Source organism: Pristiophorus japonicus, chromosome 13, assembly GCF_044704955.1.
Source record: "Pristiophorus japonicus isolate sPriJap1 chromosome 13, sPriJap1.hap1, whole genome shotgun sequence".
Lineage (NCBI taxonomy): Eukaryota > Metazoa > Chordata > Chondrichthyes > Pristiophoridae > Pristiophorus > Pristiophorus japonicus.
This window is the reverse complement of record NC_091989.1, coordinates 17679316-17702313: the sequence shown is the minus strand read 5'-3', so window position 1 is coordinate 17702313 and position 22998 is coordinate 17679316. Positions and strand designations below refer to the sequence as shown.

Sequence of the window (22998 nt, the reverse complement as noted above, 5' to 3'; positions counted from 1 at the left end):
CTTTGCTTCCTGTCTGCCAACCAGTTCTCTATCCACGTCAATATATTACCCCCAATACCACGTGCTTTAATTTTGCACACTAATCTCTTGTGTGGGACCTTGTCAAAAGCCTTTTGAAAGTCCAAATACACCACATCCACTGGTTCTCCCTTGTCCACTGTACTATCTTCAAAAAATTCTAGAAGATTTGTCAAGCATGATTTCCCTTTCATAAATCCATGCTGACTTGGACCAATCCAGTCACTGCTTTCCAAATGCGCTGCTATTACGTCTTTAATAATTGATTCCAACATTTTCAACACTACCGATGTCAGGCTAACCCGTCTATAATTCCCTGTTTCCGCTCTCCCTTTTTTAAAAAAAAAAGTGGGGTTACATTAGCTACCCTCCAATCCATAGGAACTGATTCAGAGTCTATAGAATGTTGGAAAATGACCACCAATGTGTCCACTGTTTCTAGGGCCACTTCCTTAAGTACTCTGGGATGCAGACTATCAGGCCCTGGGAATTTATCGGTCTTCAATCCCATCAATTTCCCTAACACAATTTCCTGACTAATAAGGATTACCTTCGGTTCCTCCTTCTCGCTTGACCCTCGGTCCCCTAGTATTTCCGGAAGTTTATTTGTGTCTTCCTTAGTGAAGACAGAACCAAAGTATTTGTTCAATTGGTCTGCCATTTCTTTATTCCCCATTATAAATTCACCTGATTCTAACTGCAAGGGACCTACATTTGTCTTCACTAATTGTTTTCTCTTCACATACCTCTAGAAGCTTTAGCAGTCAGTTTTTATGTTCCCTACAAGCTTACTCTCATACTCTATTTTCCCCCTTCTAATTAAACACTTTGTCCCCCTCCGCTGAATTCTAAATTTCTCCCAGTCGTCAGGTTTGCTGCTTTTTCTGGCCAATTTATATGCCTCTTCCTTGGATTTAACACTATCCCTAATTTCCCTTGTTAGCCACGGTTGAGCCACCTTCCCCGTTTTATTTTTACACCAGACAGGGATGTATAGTTGTTGAAGTTCATCCATGTGATCTTTAAATGTCTGCCATTGCCCATCCACCATCAACCCTTTTAGTATCATTCGCCAGTCCATCCTAGCCAATTCACGTCTCATACCATCGAAGTTACCTTTCTTTAAGTTCAGGACCCTTGTCTCTGAATTAACTGTCAGTCTCCATTTATTAAGAATTCTACCATATTATGGTCACTCTTCCCCAAAGGACCTCGCACAACAAGATTGCTAATTAATCCTCTCTCATTACACAAGACCCAGTCTAGGATGGCCAGCTTTCTAGTTGGTTCCTTGACATATTGGTCTCGAAAACCATCCCTTATACACTCCAGGAAATCCTCCTCCACCATATTGCTACCAGTTTGGTTAGCCCAATTTATATGTAGATTAAAATGACCTAGATGAAGGGACCGAGTGTAATGTATCCAAGTTTTCTGATGATATGAAACTCGGAGGGACAGTAAGCTCTAAGGAGAACACAAAATGTCAGCAAAGGGCTATAGATAGACTGTGAGTGGGCAGTAAGGTGGTAGATGTGGAGTATAATGTAGGGAAATGTGAGGTTATTCACTTTTGTAGGAAGAATAGAAAAACAGAATATTTTTTAAATGGTGAGAAACTTTTAAATGTGAGACATGTGGATGTCCTTGTGCAAGAAACACAGAAAGCTCGCATGCAGGTACAGCAAACAATATGGAAGGCAAATGGCTTGTTGTCCTTCATTGCAAGGGGGTTGGAGTATAAGAGTAAGGAAGTCTTGCTACAATTGTACAGGGCCTTGGTAAGACCACACCTGGAGTACTGCGCACAGTTTTGGTCTCCTTATCTAAGGAAGGATATACTTGCCTTGGAGACGGGGCAACAGAGGTTCACTAGATTGATTCCTGGGATGAGAGGGCTGTCTTATGATGAGAGATTATGTAGAATGGGCCTACACTCTCTGGAGCCTAGAAGAATGAGAGGTGATCTCATTGAAACATACAAGATTCTGAAGGGGATTGACAGGGTAGATGCTGAGAGGTTGTTTCCACTGGCTGGAGTGTCTAGAACCAGGGGGCACAGTCTCAGGATAACAGGACGACCATTTGAGACAGAGATGAGGAGAAATTTCTTCACTCAGAGGGTAGTGAATCTTTGGAATTCTCTGCCCCAGAGAGCTGTGGATGCTGAGTCTCTGAATATATTCAAGGCTGAGATAGATAGATTTTTGGAGTCTGGGGAATCAAGGGATAGGGAGATTGGGCAGGAAAGTGGAGTTGAGGTCAATGATCAGCCATGACCTTATTGAAGCAGGCTCGAGGGGCCATAGGGCCTACTCCTGCTCTTATTTCTCATGTTCTTATGAGTTACCCCGGTGTCCCGGCCAATATTTATCCCTCAATCAACATCACTAAAAACAGATTATCCGGTCATTATCTCATTGCTGTGCGCAACTTGGCTGCTGCATTACAACAGTGACTGTGCTTTAAAAAAGTACTTCATTGCTGTAAAGCACTTTGGGACGTCCTGAGGTCTTGTAAGGCGCTTTATAAATGCAAGCCTTTCTTTCTTGTAGTGACCCCTGTTGGAAGGTGAACGTTTCAATTGAGGACAGGTCAAACATCCCATTGTCGATAGCCCGACGATGCTGACTATCCGACATTGGATCTGGGGAATGGGCTTGGGGAAGAGGATCCCCAGTGGCCTTTTCCCCAGGACACCCAGGCTGGGAGGAGGGAGGTGGCGAGAGGGGAGGAGAGGAGAAAAACTGGAGAGAGTGAAAGGGGAAGAGTTCTCGGATTTGATTATAAATGTATTTTTGTTGAATTAAAATGTAGGCTTCATATGTTTATTTAAACAAAGGACTTTTCCATTCTCAAGCTCCCCCCTCCTCCCCCCGACACCCCCCCCGGCCCCACCGACCTGTCAAGAGCTGTGAGATAATGAACAATTAACAGCAATCAAATAAGCAAGATTTAATTAATACTGTAAGGCAGGCATTTTTTGTGTGTCTGCATTAAAAGGCAATGTGCTCTCCCTATTTTAATTGGAAGTCACACTTGCAATAGGATGACTTGCACCAACTGCTCGGCATTGTGACAAGATGTAATTGCACAGGTCAACCTTTAAGAAGATTAAAATTATATTGTTGTTACTTGAAGCAATTAGAAATGTTTGGGTGATGCAGTGTCGCTCGTGTATCACCGCGACGATGTCGCCATTGAGAGGGGCTTTGTAACCCTCGGTGAGTGAGCTTAAGGGAGGTCCACAACTGGGGGGCAAATCTTCTGAGTCAGAACTTCCAGCGTGGAGCCTAACCCAACAGTCGGGTCGGATGGACAGTCGGCCGTGGGGTACTGCACGGCCAAATTGTGTCCCTCGCAATGTTCTGACTGTTGATAATGACAGAACAGTGTGGTGGGTCAAAGGGAAGGGAGTCCTGACCTCATTCTGATTGCTTGATCTGCTTTGAGCGAGCTTCCGTGACCTGTCGATGCACGTGGACTGCCAGCAAATCTAACTGTAATCTATCAGTCTATCTACAGCTATCTACCTTTATCTCTCTATCTCCATATATATCTTTATCTCCCTCTTTCTATCCATCTGCCCACCCATCTGTTCATCTGTCTGTCTATCTATCTATCTCACTATCTCTCCATCGCTCTCTCTCTCTCTCCACTTCCAACTCTCTCTTTCTAGCTTTCTCTCTCACTTGCTCCCTCTTGAGCTCGCGTAGGAAATAGGAGCAGGAGTTGGCCATTCGGCCCCTCGAGCCTGCCCTCACTCACCATCTCTCTCTCTCTAGCGCTCTCTCCATCTCTCTCTCTCTCTCTCGAGCTCCCTCTCTAGCTCTCGTAAGAAATAGGAGCAGAAGTAGGCCATTCGGCCCCTGAAGCCTGCTCTATCCATCTCTATTTCTCGCTCACCACCTCCATCTCTCTCTCTGTGCTTTCTCTCCAGCTCTTTCTCTAGCGCTCTGTCTAGCGCTCTCTCCCCACCTCTAGCTCTCTCTCTCTCCAGCTCTCAGTCTAGCTCTCTCTCTCTCTAGCTCTCACTCTAGCTCTCTCTCTCTCTCCAGCTCTCTCTCTCTAGCTCTCTCTTTCCAGCTCTCTCTCTCTCTAGCTCTCTAGCCCCCTCTCTCTCTAGCCCTCTCTCTTGCACTGTCTGTCTTGCTCTTCCCTCTCTCGAGCTCTCTTTCCACCTCCATCTCTTTCTCTCTCTAGCTCTCTCTGTCCATCTCTACCTCCTCTCTCTACCCATCTATCGTTCCAACTATCTCTCTTCCTCTTTCAATATCTCGGGCTGAGAGCAGCTGCCACACTTTAGGTGTCACACTTTACGCTGTTAAAAATATTTAGACAGTGAGAAGCAAATGCAACTATGTCAGGGGGGGTTTATTGAGTTCCGCGGAGGGAGGTTTGATGATTGACCTGGAGCTGGAAACTGACGGGCGCCTGACAAGCTGCAAACTCCCCTCACCTGCGGTAGTTAACCTATAACTAACCCAAGCACGTTTATATCAAAGAGAATTCATCACCTCAAAGAGACATGGCAGGTTAAACAGAGCTCCTCCTCCGCAGTAGCAGAACAACACATTGTGGATCGCAGTGTTGAACACACGTGTCATTATTAAACCGTCTGTCGGCTGTCTGGCCGTGAGCAATGCTACTAGAGATTTACCAGCAGCATTGAAACCGGGCGCTGTTGTAAATAGTGTACTTCAATCCAACGTGACCAGGGCCTTCAGAGAGACTGGGTATTCCGGGCCCCTCCGATAGACCAGTCACTGAACACACGGCCCTGGATGGAGCCAATCCTTTCGGGCCCCTAAGGGGCCCACCTGGTGTTTATTTCCAGTCTGTCTGCCTCAGCCAAACTCACCTGGGACAGCAACAACAACTTTTTATTTATTTAGCACCTTTAACGTAGTGAAACGTCCCAGCAGCAGGAGGAGTTGCATTTAGCCTCAGCACCCCTGGGCTAGGAGTGCAGGAAGAAAAAAAAAACGGCCAGGATCCTGACTCCTGCTCCGAAAGTGCGTTTATGCCGAAGTCGGCTGAGAAGCAGGGATAAGGTGAGAATGGTGACGAGCCTTCATGGTTATGTAGCCTGCTGGCACTGATGCCCGGTGCCAGAGGTTGAGCGGTGTCAAGGGAACTGCACCCAGCAAGAGTGGAGAGCAGGGAAGATAATTGGAGCCCTCTGTAATATAAATACGAGAAGCACTTACATGGACAATTAAAGGACAAATATTGATCAAGCACGCTTCACTGATCTTTTTGAAGCCGGTTAACTTATAGAATCATACAATCATGGAAATTTACCGCACAGGAGGAGGCCATTTCGACCCATCCGGTCCGAGCCGGCCGACCAAGAGCCATCCAGCCTAAATCTCACTTTCCAGCTCTTGGTCCGTAGTCCTGTAGGTTATGGCACTTTAAGTGCACATCAAAGTATCTTTTAAATGTGGTGAGGGTTTCTGCCTCTACCACCCTTTCAGGCAGTGAGTTCCAAACCCCCAGCACCCTCTGGGTGAAAACATTTCTCCTCAAATCCCTTCTAAACCTCCTACCAATTACTTTAAATCGATGCCCCCTGGTTGTTGACCCCTCTGCTGAGGGAAATAGGTCTTTCCTATCCACTCTATCTAAGCCCCTCCTAATTTTATGCACCTCACTGTTCCAAAGAAAACAGCCCCAGCCTATCCAATCTTTCCCCATGACTAAAATTCTCCAGTCCAGGCAACATCCTCGTAAATCTCCTCTGCACCCTCTCGAGTGCATTCATATCTTTCCTGTAATGTGACCAGAACTGCACGCAGTACTCTAGCTATGGCATAGAAACATAGAAACATAGTAAATAGGTGCAGGAGTAGGCCATTTGGCCCTTCGAGCCTACACCACCATTCAATATGATCATGGCTGATCATGCAACTTCAGTACCCCCATTCCTGCTTTCTCTCCATACCCCTTGATCCCTTTAGCTGTAAGGGCCACATCTAACTCCGTTTTGAATATATCTATTGCATATGGTCTAACTCGCGTTTTACATAGTTCAAGCATAACCTCCCTGCTCTTATATTCTATGCCTCGGCTAATAAAGACAAGTATCCCGTATGCCTTCTGAACCACCTTATGTACCTGGTCTGCTACCTTCAGGGATCTGTGTACATGCACTCCAAGGTCCCTCTGTTCCTCTACATTTCTCAGTGATATAAGGAGCAGGGGGAATGTCTCTTGCTGATGATTTTAACGCCTCAGTTGCCTGGAGGACAGGTAGGTGTCTTGCCCTCGTTTAGCCTGCTGGGCGGAGGTGCTATGAACCAACCATCTGATAATCCCCTCACCCACCAGCACCGGGCACCCCAGCACAGCCTCTGCTCGGTGAGATTCAGCAACCACGACAACAACAACTTGCATTTGTATAGCGTTTATGACATAAGAAAATGCCACAAGGCAATTCATAGGAGCATAATCAGACATAATTGACACTGAGCCACATAAGTAGATATTAGGATGGGTGATTAAATGCTTTGTCAAAGTTCCAAATATCTCTTTATTTGGCTCGGTGTCAGATTTTGTTTGATAACGCTCCTGTGTAGTGCCTTGTGATGTTAAATTAGGCGCTTTATAAATGCAAGTTGTTGTCCATCTACTGTTGCCAGTCTCCTTGGCAATTGGCTCGGCTTCAGCACCTAATGCATCATCAATGTGGCACGTTAAATATGATTTGATAAAAGTTGCCCAAAATGCATTTTTAATCATCTCTCTCTTTCTATCTTTCCATTTTAGGACAGAATCTGTGGCAGAAAAGATGCTTACCAACTGGTTTACATTCCTCTTGTACAAATTCCTTAAGGTAAGGGTATAAAATGGCCTCTCCTCGGGGTGTTTTCTCTCAAAATGTTTTCTCTTCTCGGCTTCATTCTGTGAATTGCAGCCTGAATATTTCTCTGACAGAGTGAACGGAGCCACATTTTTTTTTTTTTAAACATGCATTACCCTGCTTAGAAATAATCTCATTGAGCGAGTGACATCTGTCGCAAATTTATTTAAAAAATTGGGGGAGGATAGCGCTACATTTCTTGACATTACTGACTTCTTTTCTTGGGGTTTTATAATTGTAAGAATTTAAACCTTCAACGTTCACTCCCTCCACCACCGGCGCACCGTGGCTGCAGTGTGCACCATCTACAGGACGCACTGCGGTAACTCGCCAAGGCTTCTTTGGCAGCACCTCCCAAACCCGTGACCTCTACCACCCAGAAGGACAAGGGCAGCAGGCGCATGGGAACACCACCACCTCCACGTTCCCCTCCCAGTCACACACCATCCTGACTTGAACATATATTGGCCATTCCTGGATCTCCCCACCCAACAGCACCATCACCACACGGACTGCAGCGGTTCAAGAAGGCGGCTCACCACCACCTTCTCGAGGGCAAATAGGGATGGGCAATAAATGTCGGCCTTGTCAGCGACGCCCACATCCCGTGAATGGAATATTTTTTAAAGTGTGACCTCTTGCAACTTGGGATTACAGAGCAGGGGAGAGACGACAGGCTATGTGAGGTTTTATGAACCCGAGACGGCCACATTTATTATTTGAAGTGCTGTTGCTTTCTGAGTCAGTGGCTGTCGTCGGTGCCATAGTTAATTCATCATCATCATAGGCAATCCCTCGGAATCGAGGAAGACTTGCTTCCACTCTAAACATGAGCTCTTAGGCGGCTGAACAGTCCAATACGGGAACCACAATCACTGTCACAGGTGGGACAGATAGTCGTTGAAGGAAAGGGTGGGTGGGACTGGTTTGCCCCACGCTCCTTCCGCTGCCTGCACTTGGTTTCTGCACGCTCTCGGCGATGAGACTCGAGGTGCTCAGCGACCTCCCGGATGCACTTCCTCCACTGAGGACGGTCTTTGGCCAGGGACTCCCAGGTGTCAATGGGGGATGTTGCACTTTATCAGGGAGGCTTTGAGGGTGTTCTTGTAACGTTTCCGCTGCCCACCTTTGGCTTGTTTGCTGTGAAGGATTTCCGAGTAGAGCGCTTGCTTTGGGAGTCTCGTGTCTGGCAGGCGAACAATGTGGCCTGCCCAGCAGAGCTGATCGAGTGTGGTCAGTGCTTCGATACTGGGGATGTTGGCCTCTTTAATGGTGAATGCAGAACAATTAAGTTGGGAGAGGAGTCTGTCTACAGCTCAGTGCTGTCCCCGCTGAACCAAACTCGCATAACACTCATAAGGACCATATTGTCTTTCTCCCTTCTTCCAGGTTACTATCCCGAAAGCGCTCACTACTTGCCGGGGTTGATTGAACCCTGTTTGATAGCGCTCCTGTGAAAGCGCCTTGGGACGTTTTACTACGTTAAGGGTGCTATATAAATGAACGTAGTAGTTTAAAGGGTCCCATGGGCACCCAGCAGCCTTCTGTTGTTCACACCTGGTCGTCGGCGATGGGTTTTGACGGGCTTTTCCACTGTGGCCGGCATCGCAAGCCGAGCCCCGCCCAGTTTCCGCACCGGCACACTTCTCCAGCCAGGGGCCACCGGGCTGTGATTCGGAGCAGGAAGCTTGCCTGTTCATTGCCCCCCTCCCCAGTGCAGCGGCACTGCGTCTGTTTGTAGTGCGTCCGCTGGCACCCCGTCTGTGAGCAGTCCACGTAGCACAACCTGGGGGGTCTGTGTGGGTCAAACCGTGCTATCACCCACAGGCATTGCCAGAGCTCTTCCTCTCAGTCTCTGATTGTTTGAGGTGGGGGAAGCATCGGTCCATGTAGAGACCGCCAGTAGAAGTCTGTCCTGAATGTGCAACTGTACTAATGCTGGCCTCTTGCATTTTGTTTTTGGGCATTGATCAGGAATGTGCAGGGGAGCCTTTGTTCATGCTTTTCTGCGCCATCAAGCAACAGATGGAGAAGGGGCCAATCGACTCAATCACAGGAGAGGCACGCTACTCTCTCAGCGAGGACAAGCTCATCAGGCAGCAGATAGACTACAAGACCCTGGTAAGTTCAGGATCCAGAATGTAGATTGGGTGGAGGAGGATGGGGGATGGGGGAGGGGGAGGGTGAGGGCGGAGTGGGTCCAAGGACACTTGGGGTCATTTGCACAGATGATGGGAGCAGGATATTCCCGTTGAGATAAGACTGGGTGCTAATACAGCCCCGTGTTAATTATCTCAAGCCATGGTGATGGGCAGAAACAGAGTGCTTCCACTGAGGAGCTGTCACTGTGCCAGGCAGCACGTGTGATTGGTCAAATATTTTGTCTCATAACACTCCTGTGAAGCGCCTTGGGACGTTTTACTACGTTAAAGACGCTATATAAATACAAGTTGTTGTTGAACTTGTTGCTGGCAAACAGGATTTCCTTCACCAGAACCACGAGGGAAAAAGGCAGGTGTGTTTATTGCTTTTTATTTTTAACTCCTCCCCTCCTCTGGTCAATTCCAATAGAGGCATTCCAGCTGAGACAGACCCCGTCCTCACCACAAACATCCCTGCCTGATGTCGCCTGCAGGGGGGTGCTAGATCGACTAGCGGAGAGACGAGAGAAGCTGGGAATGTTCTCCATAGAGTAGGTTAAGAGGAGATTTGATCGGTGTTCAAAATCTTGAAGAGTTTTGATAGAGTAAATAAGGATAAACTGTTTCTAGTGGCAGACAGTCAGTAAGCAGGGGACACAGGTAGCAGGTTATTGGTAAATGAATCAGAAGTGCGATGGGGAAAGGAACTTTTACATGGCGAGCTGTTCTGATCCGAATGTGCTGCCTGAAAGGGCGGTGAAAGCAGATTGAATAGTAACATTCAAAAGGGAATTGAATAAATACCTGAAAAGGAAAGGTTTGCAAATCGATAAGGAAAGGTTTGCAGATCAATGAGCAAAGAGCAGTTGAGTGGGATTAATTTGATAGGTCTTCCAAAGAGCACAGGAATGATGGGCTCAATGGCCACCTTCTGATCTGTATCGTTCTATGATTCTGTGACCAACCTAGAGGCCTAAGTTTCTCCTCCTTCTAACTGAGGGCTGCCTCAGCCTGAGATCAGCTAACCCTGGCCAATCCAGAGCTCAACCTGAGAACCTTCCTGGCCTATTTGGCTCATTGAGTCAACTCGCTGAACCATTGGAGGCAAGCTGAGTGTTGTTGTTTTACACTCGAACATGTTTTTGCGGTAAGTCAGATCCTTCATCTTACAGCAGCCGAGGTGGACCAAACTTACGATAAAACTGAAAATGCTGGAAATGTGAAATAAAGACGAGAAGAATGCTGGGAACACCAGTAAAGGTCCACGTTTGGTAGACGAGACCCTTCCTTTCATCCGAGCCTGATTCAGGGTCTACCCCAGGAATGCAAACCCGTCTTTTCCAACACTGTCTGTTTCTTCTTCCAAACTCGAGATATTTTCTCTCCTGCCAGAATCTGCTTATTTAGAGTGAGAGACACGTCACTGTTGATTAGAACCCATTTCTCTCTGCCTCGCTCTTAGAACATGACCCTGGCTCAATGCAATTAGTTGGCTTTGCAGCCTGCAGATTGAAGTGAATGAGGCAGTCCGTCACTTTTAAGCTTTCGAGACGGCAAGCAATAGAAACAAAATCAAGGTCTTCTGAAGTTGCTTTGTGTGTGTGGGGGGGGAAGGAGAGGGAGGGTAGCCCAGGGTGTGGTGAGACTGGGGGGGGAGGGGGGAAGGAGAGGTTGCGTGGCCCGGGGTGTAGTGAGACTGGGAGGTTGGGAGGGGGGTGGGGAGGGGAGGGCGCGTGGCCCAGGGTGTAGTGAGACTGAGGTGGGTGGGGGGCAGGGAAGAGCAGGTGCGTGGCCCAGGGTGTAGTGAGATTGGGGCGGAGGGGGTGGGGGGGAGGGGAGGAGAAGGCGCGTGGCCCAGGGTGTGGTGGGGGTGGGAAGGAGAGGGAGCAAAGTGTGGTGGAGCTGGGGGTGACAGAAACAGACTGCCTGCAACACACGTGAAGTCACAACTCACAAAATGCTTCCAAATATAGACTAAGCAATCGTACTGCAACAGGAGGGTAATAATGGTCGGAGCGATTCTCTCACTGTAATGGGTGGCATGTAATAGACTATAAATTATAATTAGAACATTGAATGTTCATCAATCAATTAGGGCATTTAGAAAATGAGATCACTGGAGTTGGCCATCAGTCACCAAACAAGCCATTTCTGATAATGCAGATCAAACCTCTGCATCATTGACCCCTAGATACCAGAGTGGTCAACACTGTAACCTGCCTGGAGGTATAAGCACCTTGGGATGTTTTACTATGTTAAAGGCGCTATATCAATACAAGTTGTTGTTGTTGATACTACAGCTTTGAAAGTGGATAAATCCCCAGGCCTGGGTGAAATGTATCCCAAGCTGTTAAGCGAAGCAAAAGAGGAAATAGCAGAGGCTCTGACCATCATTTTCCAGTCCTCTCTGGCTACAGGTGTGGTACCTTGGTTTAAAAAGGGAGAAAGGGATAGACCAAGTAATTACAAGCCTAACCACAGTGGTGGGAAAATTATTGGAAAAATTCCTAAGGGACAGGATAAATCTTCATTTGGAAAGATATGGATTAATCAAGGACAGTCAGCATGGATTTGTTAAGGGAAGGTCGTGTCTGATCAGCTTGAATTTTTCAAGGAGGTAACCATGGGGGCCGATGAGGGCAGTGCGTATGATGTAGTGTATATGGACTTTAGCAAAGCTTTTGATAGGATCCGACATGGCAAACTGGTCACGAAAGTAAAAGCCCATGGGATCCAGAGCAAAGTGGCAAGTTGGATCCAAAATTGGTTCAGAGGCAGGAAACAAAGGGTAATGGTTGATGGGTGTTTTTGTGACTGGAAGGATGTTTCCAGTGGGGTTCCGCAGGGCTCAGTGCTGGGTCCCTTGCTTTTTGTAGTATATATCAATGACTTGTACTTGAATATTGGGGGTATGATTAAGAAGTTTGCAGATGACACTAAAATAGGCTTTGTGGCTAATAATGAAGAAGAAAGCTGCGGACTGCAGGAAGATATCAAATACTGGTCAGGTGGGTGGAACAGTGACAAATGGAATTCAATCCAGATAAGAGTGAGATAATGCATTTGGGAGGTCTAACAAGGCAAGGGAATACACATTAAATGGTGCGACACTGAAAAGTGTACCGGAACAAAGGGACCTTGGAGTGCAGGTCCACAGATCCCTGAAGGTAGCAGGCCAGGTAGATAAGGTCGTTAAGAAGACATATGGAATACTTGCCTTTATTAGTCGTGGCGTGGAATACAAGAGCAAGGAGGTTATGCTCGAACTGCATAAAACATTGGTTAGGCCGCAGCTGGAGTACTGTGTGCAGTTCTGGTCACCACATTACAGGAAAGATGTGATTGCACTGGAAAGGGTGCAGAGGAGATTTACAAGAATGTTGCCTGGACTGGAGAATTTTGGCTATGAGGAAAGATTGGAGATGCTGGGTCTGTTTTCTTTGGAACAGAGGAGGATAAAGCGAGACCTGATTGAGGTGTATTAAATTATGAGGGGCCTGGATAGAGTGGATAGAAGGACCTGTTTCCTGTCAACAACCAGGGGGCATAGATTTAATGTAATTGGGAGAGATTTAGAGGAGATATGAGGATAAATTTCTTCATCCAGAGGGTGGTGGGGGTCTGGAACTCACTGCCTGAAAGGGTGGTAAAGGCAGAAACCCTCACCACATTTAAAAAATACTTGGATGTGCACTTGAAGTGCCGTAACCTACAGGGCTATGGACCAAGAGCTAGAAAGTGGGATTAGGCTGGATAGCTCTTGGTCGGCCTGTGCGGAAAGATGGGCCATAATGGCCTCCTTCTGTGCTGTAAATTTCTATGATTCCATGATTCTGTCTCCCGTTCTTTGCTCAAGCGCATATAAAACCAATTGTTAAATGAGCTGAGATCAGTTTATTCAGCAGAAACCCCAGGTGATCAAAGCTCACTCCTTCCTTAAACCCAGGCCCCACCTGCCCCCTCCCATCCCAGGGTCACTATTTTCAGCAAGGGGAGTTCTCCCCGATGTCCCAGCCAATATTGATCTCTCAATTTACATCACTAAAATCAGATTATCTGCCATTTATCTCATCGCTATTTGTGGGAGCTTGTTGTGCGCATATTGGCTGCTGCATTTCTTACATTACGACAGTGAATACACTTCCAAAACACTTAATTGGCTGGAAAGCGTTTCGGGATGTCCTGAGGTTGTGAAAGGCATTATATAAATGCAAGTCCTTTTCTTTCTATCTGTCTGTGTTTTGTGGCTAATGCAGTAACCCGTTGAACCAGCAGTGGCGCTACAGAGTTGTGTGATGTGATATTAAATAGATGTTTGAACGGGGACCATCGCTAGATAAGGGTCTTGTAAACTATCTGGGCATTTATTTGTCGCCTGTATAAATAATTAAATGTAAAGAAACATGACAGTTTAACGGATACAGCAATCCCTGAATGATCATCCTCTCAGGCTGATTACATTTCAAATCTAACAGGAAATTGAGTGTCAGTGAATAGTAGTGAATACTGGCCCACTGCAACACCACTGAGGGTCATCCATTCCTGGGGCATTGGTGGGCCTTTTTCTCTGAGGCCAGTTTCAGTCTGATATTGGAGGTAGACTTGACTATTCCAACGCACTTCTCACACATTCTACCCTACAGGTGATCCAAAACTCGGCTGCCCGTGGCCTAACTCGCACCAAATCCCTCTCATCCACCACCCCTGTGCCCGGTGACCTGCATTGGCTTCCGGTTAAGCAACGCCTCGATTTCAAAATTCTCATTTTTATTTTCAAATCCCTCCATGGCCTCGCCCTTCCCTAGCTCTGTAATCTCCCCCAGCCCCACAACCCCCCGAGGTGTCTGCGCTCCTCTAATTCTGCCCTCTTGAGCATCCCTGATTATAATCGCTCAACCATCGGTGGCCGTGTCTTCTGTTGCCTAGGCCGCAAGCTCTGGAACTCCCTGCCACAACCTCTCCCACAGGTACTCCCATGGTGCTGTTGGGGAGGGAGTTCCAGGATTTTAACCCAGCAACGGTGAAGGAACGGCGAAATATTTCCAAGTCAGGATGGTGTGTGATTTGGAGGGGAACTTACAAGTGGTGGTGTTCCCGTGCACCTGCTGCCCTTGTCCTTCGAGGTGGTCGCGGGTTTGAGGTCGCGGGTTTGGGAGGTGCTGCCGAAGAAGCCTTGGCAAGTTACTGTAGTGCATCTTGTAGATGGTACACACTGCAGCCACGGTACGCCGGTGGTGGAGGGAGTGATTGTTTAAGGCGGGGGATGGGGTGCCTTGTCCTGGATGGCTCTCAGGAGAAGGATGGTCGGCCATTGTGCCAGGCCGCTGGCACCCGTTGGAACCGCAATGCATCATGGGTTGGCTTCTTTAGGAGAGGCAGGGAGAAAACGATGTGGCATGGGGGCGGGGCATCACATGACCACCCACCTCAGCCAGTCAAACAGCCTTTCACCACCGCCCCCTCCCCCCCCCCCCCGCCTTCTCCAATATTTTTATAACTGATTCAGAAGGGGTTCAGAGAATGAAAAAAGAACACAACATTTGCTAACGCCCCTATGATTAATGGAGGCACAGAGACGACGGAGGCGGGAGGGGTGAAGCGAAGAGGGATGGGAGAGAAGAGACGACGGGGGTGGGGGGAGAAGAGAGGAGAGGTGGGGGGAGAAGAGATGACGTGGGGGGCAGGGGGGGTGGGGAAGAGGAAAAGAGGGGAGCGATGAACGCCTTAACTGGCGATCAGCTCAGTTTCCCCGGTGGGTTAAGCTGAGAATCGCGAGGCTGACTCTACCTTTAAGATCCTGAATGGCTTTTTCATGCACTGATAAGCAAGACAACTGCAGGAATTGTCTGGAATTACAGATGGAAGATTGTGATAACCTGATATCAGAAGTGACTGCTCCGCTACCCAGCGATGTTCAGCATGAGCGAACTGCTCGCTTTAACTTGTTCCAGCAAGGTTCGTAATGGAAAAATCCGCCTCCCGCAATTTGTTCAACTCCAATGATCTCGCATCAGGAAGCTTTCGAATCCGGTGAAAGGTAATGGTGGGAGCAGCAGGAAATGACCAACTCCAAACCTGTTTTTGGTTTCAAGAAATAAAAAGTAGAAAGCGTTGGAAGCGCGGAGCAGGTGAGTCAGCATCTGAAAGAGAAAAAAACCAGGTAAATGTTTCGGGTGTGGACTCTTTGGAACTGCTCCCCTCCCCTCCCCCCCCCCCCCCCCCCCCCCCCGCCCCCCAATATTAACCTCCTCCAGCATTTCAGATGCTGCCCTGCAGCCCGTTTGTAGTGTTTTCTGTTTCCATCTTCTTTAGTGGTCCTCCAACCAAAAGCTCAGTGCCTGTATCCCGACCCACGCCAAGTCCTGTTCACCCATCAGCCCTGTGCTCGCTGACCCGACATTGGCTCCCGGTCCGACAACGCTTTGAATTTAAAATTCTCATCCTTGTTTTCAAATCCTTCCATGGCCTCGCCCCCTCCCTATCTCTGAAACCTCCTCCAGCTCTACACCCCTCCTCTAATTCTGGCCTGTTGCACATTCCTGATTTTAATCGCTCCGCCATTGGCTGCTGTGCTTTCAGCTGCCAAGAGCCTAAGCTCTGGAATTCCCTCCCTAACTCATTCCACCTCTCTACCTCCCTCTCCTCCTTTAAGACACCCCTTGAAACCTCTCTCTTTGATCAAGCTTTTGGTCACCTGTTCTGTGGCTTGGTGCCAAAGTTTGTTTGATTACGTTCCTGTGAAGCACCTTGGGACATTTTACTACATTAACGAACGCAATATGTGTCAGCTGTGGCTCAGTGGGTAGCACCCTCGCCTCTGAGTCAGAAGGTTGTGGGTTCAAGTCCCACTCCAGGGACTGGAGCACAAAAATCTAGGCTGACATTCCAGTGCATTGCTGAGGGAGTGCTGCACTGTCGGAGGTGCCGTCTTGTGGATGAGACGTCAAACCGAGGCCCCCGCCTGCCCTCTTGGGTGGACGTAAAAGATCCCATGGCACTATTTCGAAGAAGAGCAGGGGAGTTATCCCTAGGGTCCTGGGCCACTATTGATCCCAAAAATGCTTGCAAAAAAACAGATTATCTGGTCATTATCACATTGCTGTTTGTGGGAGCTTGCTGTGCCCACATTGGCTGCCGCATTTCCTACATTGCAACAGTGACTACACTCCGAAAGTACTTCATTGGCTGTAAAGCACTTTGAGATGTCCGGTGGTTGTGAAAGGCGCTATATAAATACAGGTCTTTATATATATATGTGTGTTGTTTGATTGTTATTGATCATTCTCTAAGGATGTGACATTAGGCTGCAGAATGGCGGAGAATAATTGCTCATCTCGTGGACATGCAACTCCACCCTCTGCCATTATGATGGAGACTATTTGAAATGACCTTCAGGGTTTGCATGCTGGTGTTCCACTGTGTTCTTTCCAGGCCTATGTTAAGATCAAATTTATAGTTGTTCACAAACAAAAGAGCAGAGAAGAATCTGGGCCGCTTACCCATGGCATTCCACCGACATTCTGGACTTGGTGCTTCTATACCTCACATCGTGAGAGAGCAGTACCTGTGTGCTGGCTTCCTGTATTCACACTGCCTAAACTGCCATCTCCGTGCCAAGAGAAAGAAAGATTTGCATTTATGTAGCGCCTTTCACAGCCGCAGGATGTCCCAAAGTACTTCACAACCAACAAAGTACTTTAGGAGTGTCGCCACTCTTGTAATGTAGGAAACATGGCAGCCAATTTGTGCACAGCAAGCTCCCACAAACAGCAATGAGATAAATGACCAGATCGTCAGTTTCAATTATGTCGGCTGAGGATTAAGCATTGGCCAATACACCGGGGGAGAACGCCACTGCTCTTTTTCAAAGTAGTGCCGTGGGATCTTTTCTGAGGACAGGTGGGGGTCTTGGTTTAACATCTTATCCGAAAGCCTCCTAGATAAAATGCAACTTCCCCACCGACACCTGGGAGTCCCTGGCCAAAGTCCGCCCTAAGTGGAGGAAGAGCATCCGGGAGGGCGCTGAGCACCTCGAGTCTCGTCGCCGAGAGCATGCAGAAAGCAAGCGCAGGCAGCGGAAGGAGCGTGCGGCAAACCAGACTCCCCACCCAACCCTTTCCCTCAACCACTGTCTGTCCCACCCGTGACAGAGACTGTAATTCCTGTATTGGACTGTACAGTCACCTGAGAACTCACTTTTGGAGTGGAAGCAAGTCTTCCTTGATTTCGAGGGACTGCCTATGATGATGATATCCAAAAGACACCCCTCCGCCAGTACTGCACTAGGAGTATCAAGCTAGATTTTTTTCACTCAAGGAGTAGGCACTTGAATTTGTGACCGATTGACACAGTGGTGTGAGTGCTGCCCACTGAGTCGTGGCAGACAATGGGGTAAGGGAGACAGCCGGAGTTAGGCATTGGAAACAAGAGCCAAGAGTAAAAATGACTCGGGAAAAGTGGAGTTGGCACCTTCAGCACAGGAGAATAATTAGAAAGGAACGGAACGCGATGGGCCGAAATGGCCGCCTTCCATGCTGTAAACATCTATGATATCGAGCCCAGGCACTCAATTAACCCTTTGTGGCCACCTCGAGGGTTCCAGAGCTGGAGGTACAGCCTGTTTCACTCTCCCAGCTCTTACTCCACAGGGTTTTGTTTGCTCTTATTATCTGCCTGTTTCCTTTGTTTCTTTTAAAAAAAACCTCTCTGAATTTGTCAGATGAAAGCAGTCAGCACACATGTAAAAGCAGCAGGCTTGCAAAGTGCATCTGTTCCGCAATTTACAGCCATCAGATCGTTTACAAAGGAACTGGAGCATTTGCACTTTGATTTCTGATGAGAAGCCTGCGCCGACCTGCTGAGAGCTGCATTTTATATTTCCTTTAAATGCTTTGTGATGCAGATTGGCTTGGAGGAGAGGGGGAGGTAGTGTTGTGGGAGGTGAGGGGGGGGCATCCTGGCTCTGCAATCTCTCAGATGCTGAAGAGCCATTCTGTGCAGTGACAATTTAATTAACACCTGACTAGATAATGCATTCTAATGACTGTAATGCTGGCTCGTATTTTATCCTTTCGAAAGGCTTGGAATGTAATGTCTATTGTTATTGTGGCTGAGGATTGGCGGTGATGGCTGAATGGCTGGTTAAAGTCGTTAGGTTGATATGCTTGCAGCAAATCTTAAAGTACCATCGAGAGTACAATGCTGATGATGGTCGCTCTTTCATTGAATTTTATGCTAAATGCAGGTGTTAACAAATCGTGCGACTGGGAATCCTGTCTATTTTTCTCACTCTTCCCCCAATCCAAATCCCAGCTGGCAAATTGCGATTTGCAAGAATGTTTCCCCAAATTGGGATTGACCTGGGATTTCTGATTCATTCCATCGGCTCCATCAGTTAGAGTCAGAAGAGAAAATACTGGGAATTAAGAGAAGATAGGGCAGTATTTTAGGAAAGATGTCAAGGCCTTGGTGAGGGTGCAAAGGGGATTCGCTGGGATGGTACCAGGAATGAGAGTCTTCACTTGCGTGTGGAGAGACTAGAGAAACTGGGATCATTCTCCTTAGAACAGAGAATGTTAAGGGCAGATTTAATAGAGGCATTCAAAATCATGATGGGCTTTGATAGAGTAAATAGAGTCTGTCTCCACTGACAGAAGGGTCGGTAACCAGGGAACACAGATGTAAGGTAATTGGCAAAAGAGACAGAGGTGAGATGAGAATTTTTTTTACCCAGCGAGTGGTTGTGATCTGGAATGCGCTGCCGGAAAGGTTGGTGCAAGCAGATTCAATAATAATTTTCAAAAGGGAATTGGATAAATACTTGAAGGGGAGAAAACTGCAGGGCTATGGGGAAGGGGCAGGGGAATGGGACTAATTGGATCGCTCTACCGAAGAGCCGGCACAGGCACGATGGGCCGAATGGCCTCCTTCTGTCCTGTAAGATTCTATGATCTGAAAAGACAATGGTTTATGGGCGCGAAGTTCTGTAGCATCCTGCGCTAACTTTTGAAAAGTAGAAAAAATAGCACCAGGCGCAAATGATCCTCTCCTGCCGGGAAATTCAGCGCTAACCATTTCTCTTAGGGTGCTAAAGTGCAAGAGGAGACAGTAGCGGCAGAGCGCTGAACAATTTGCAGCGGTTGCTTCCCTCGTTTAAAGGGAAGGGCCAAGGATGGTGCACAACCTACTTGTCGGCAGTTCTGCGTTGCAAGGCGACCTGCGTGACTGCCATCACAGCCCCAAACACACTCACAAAGTGGAAGGCTTGGACATCTCGCAGCAATGAAACATCAAAAGCTTTGAGCAAGCACCAGACTGGTGCAAATAATAAAGTTTGGCCTACCTGAAAAACCATTCCCTTTACTTAGCGCTGTCCAAGCGGCCAGCCGAGTTCACAGCGCCTCCTCTTGCTGCCGTTGTTGACGCCCGGCGATACAGCGGGGGGGCGGGAGCCAATTTCGTATCCGGAGCGGTAACAGGGCGCTCCGTTGCTTTATGACGTCATGATGTGCGAGGTGCTAGAGGCCCAGGTGGTAAGTGTTAGCGCCAGCACTAAACCGGCACTGAAGTTCGGGGGCACCCGATCGCTAAACCCCCCCCCAGTGCTCAATTAGCACCCCCTCCCCCCCCCGCCCAGGCACTAACGGGAGGCGCTAAGCTGATGAATTTCTCCCCCACACACGGAATTTCTCCCCCTATGGGTTCATGCCTTGACTTCAGGCCTGCCGCTAATGAATCTGTTGATGATCCCCAGTTGGGGCCTACATTTTATTTAAACCCTTCTTTCCATCACATTTCCTCCTGACGGACAGTACTTTTTACCCTGAAGGTTGTGCCTATAATTCTGGATCTCTCGGCTTGTGCTCCCTGTTTCTTTACCTGATAGCTCTCACTGTCTCCCTGCTCCACAAGCATGGTTTCTGTTGGCGTGACATTGTTCAAAATTAAGAGCAGTAGTGCCGCGCGAGCAGCACGTGGTCTTGGGGTGGATAGGTGATGCCTCGCTTGTCCCTGAGCACACGAGGTGAGATGGGATGCATTGGCGCACACTGGCACTTCATGCTGGCATGGCCTTGGGCACAAGTTGGGCCACTGAGAAGCTCTTGACTCAAAACTGGCAGCGTGAGCTGGTAAGTGAGGCAGTGAACTGGCAGCTTTGTCATTCTTGTGTCAGTGTCACACAGCGACAGCATATTAAATGTGTTTGTGGGAGGAGGAGGAGAAGGGGCAGGTGCAGAGTTGAAATCTGTGCAGGAAATTGCTGGTGCTGAAAATGACTGATATGGAAAATGAAAGAAAGTTTTTATTTAATAGCAACAGTGCCTGAACGCTGTCGACCTGCTCAGAGCTTTCACAGTAAAGGCTTAATTTCTTCCGCAAGCACCATTAGCAATGTGTGCGGGTCACATGTATGACTGAGTTGACCGGTTAAGCAACGCCTCGATTTCAAAATTCTCATCCTTGTTTTCAAATTCCTCCATGGCCTCGCTCCTCCCTATCTCCGTAATCTGCTCCAGCCCCACAACCGCCCCGAGATGTCTCAGCTCTAATTCTGCCCTCTTGAGCATCCCTGATTATAATCAGTGACCGTTTCTTCTGTTGCCTGGGCCCCAAGCTCTGGAACTCCCTGCCTAAACCTCTCCGCCTCTCTACTTCTCTTTCCTCCTTCAAGACGCTCCTTAAAACATACCTCTTTGACCAAGCGTTTGGTCACCTGTGCTAATTTCTCCTTTTGTGGCTTGGTGTCAAATTTTTCATCTTATAATACTCCTATGGAGTACCTTGGGAGGTTTCACTGCGTTAAAGGTGCTATATAAATACAAGTTGTGGTTGTTTACAAAGAGTGTTGCACCAACACACTTAGAACCTTTTTATTACCTTTTTTTGTCTTTATTTCTCTATCTAAATATTTTTCTGTCACTGTCTTTATCTCCCTCCTCCTCTCTCAGCCTTTCTCTTTGGTTTTGTGTGTCTATATTTCAGACCATTCCATTGCTTTCTGCCCCATCATCTACCTGTATCTCTCCTATTGGTCATGTTGGCCATCTCTCTCTCCCCTTCCCTGTGTACCTGCCACTCTCTCTTTGTTTCGCCAGGTGTCCTTATGTCAGTCTGCCTGTTGACCAGCCTCGGCCCCATTTATGGGGAGCGGACAGGGAAGTGGAGTTGAGGCCAAGATCAGATCGGCCATGATCGTATTAAATGGTGAAGCAGGCTCGAGGGGCCAAATGGCCTACTCCTGCTCCTATTTCTTATGTTCTTATCTTCTTATTTCTGTTTTGGGATGTGTGTGCTTCTTCACCATTTATGGTGTCCAAATCGGGCACTGCAAATTCTCAGTACACACCCTCAATGGGGGAGGCTCCCATCTGGAGCTTGAGCTCAGAAAATGATCCATCTGACTCCCACACCACTTTGATACACATGCTTAGCCTGATTCGCATTTCCTGCAATGGTGATACCCATCCGTCACCTTAAACATGCACTCCCTCCACCACCGGTGCACCGTGGCTGCAGTGTGTACCATCTGCAGGATGCACTGCAGCAACTCGCCAAGGCTTCTTCGGCAGCACCTCCCGAATCCGCGACCTCCACCACCTAGAAGGACAGAGGCAGCTGATACATGGGGATACCATCACTTCCCAAGTCCCCCTCCAATTCACACACCAACCTGACTTGGGCATATATCGGCCATTCCTTCATCGTTCCGTCAAAGTCCGGGAACTCCCTACCTAACAGCACTGTGGGAATGCCTTCATCACATGACCTGCAGCGGTTCAAGAAGAAGGCTCACCACACCTTGTCAAGGGTGACTGGGGGTGGCCAATAAATGCTGGCCCAGGCAGTGACGCCCATAACTAAAGAATTATTGAAAAAGTAATCTTAACTGTGTTTTACCGCTCTTGTGATTTCTCCTGTAATATTTTATTTGTTTTGTGTCTCTTCAGGTTCTGAACTGTGTGAATCCAGATAACGAGAACAGCCCTGAAGTCTCCACAAAGACCCTGAACTGTGACACTATCACCCAGGTCAAGGAGAAGATTTTAGATGCCATCTTCAAGAATTTACCCTGCTCCCACAGACCAAAAGCCGCTGACATGGACTTGGGTAAGGACCATCACTGAGGACAGCGTGCCCCAGACACCACGCACTGTCCCAGGGTGTGACTTCCAGCTCTTGCATGCGGTAACCGCGTTCTTGTGACGTCGTGGCTGTGTGGTTGGTCATGAATAAGAATGTTATATATGCAGCCTATAGTTATACTCTCTGCGTAGTCACTGTATCGTTGCATAAGATGGAGACTTGTTTACCTGATGTACTTTCAATAAGGTTTACACTGTGTATATACTATGCTCGGTGCCTCAATGCGAGGAGTATTCGGAACCCAGGAGAGGGCTCTGAGTTAGTTAGAGTGGGTGAGAGCTCAGATGAACAGGACCCCAAGAAAGAATGCAAAAGGCAGGAGGCAACAGAGCAGAGTAGCACTGGGGTAAGTGTAAACCACAAGGTGATAGGAAGGGACAGTATGTATGAATATAAAGGGGCTGCAGGAGGGGTCAAAACTAAAAATCATGGTTTAAAAACTAGTATTAAAACACTCTACCTAAACGCACGCAGCATTCGAAATAAAGTAAATGAGTTGACGGCACAAATCATTACAAATGGGTATGATTTGGTGGCCATTACAGAAACGTGGTTGCAGGGTGGCCAAGACTGGGAATTAAACATACAGGGGTATCTGACAATTCGGAAAGATAGACAAGAAGCGAAAGGAGGTGGGGTAGCTCTGTTAATAAAGGATGATACCAGGGCAGTTGTGAGAGACAATATTGGCTCTAATTAACAAAATGTTGAATCATTGTGGGTGGAGATTAGAGATAGTAAGGGGAAAAAGTCACTAGTGGGCATAGTTTATAGGCCCCCAAAGAATAACTTTATGGTGGGGCGGACAATAATCAAGGGAATAATGCAGGC

General features: G+C 47.8%; 1 protein-coding gene across 1 annotated transcript in view; it reads left to right on the top strand.

The window, feature by feature from the left end:
* Nucleotides 1-22998, top strand: part of plxna4 (plexin A4) — a 647412-nt gene that overhangs the window by 575263 nt on the left and 49151 nt on the right. Inside the window, exons 23-25 of the mRNA XM_070897188.1 lie at nt 6790-6856; nt 8858-9004; nt 21972-22131. Coding sequence (XP_070753289.1) covers nt 6790-6856; nt 8858-9004; nt 21972-22131 — 374 coding nt within the window. The remainder of the gene's footprint in view (nt 1-6789; nt 6857-8857; nt 9005-21971; nt 22132-22998) is intronic.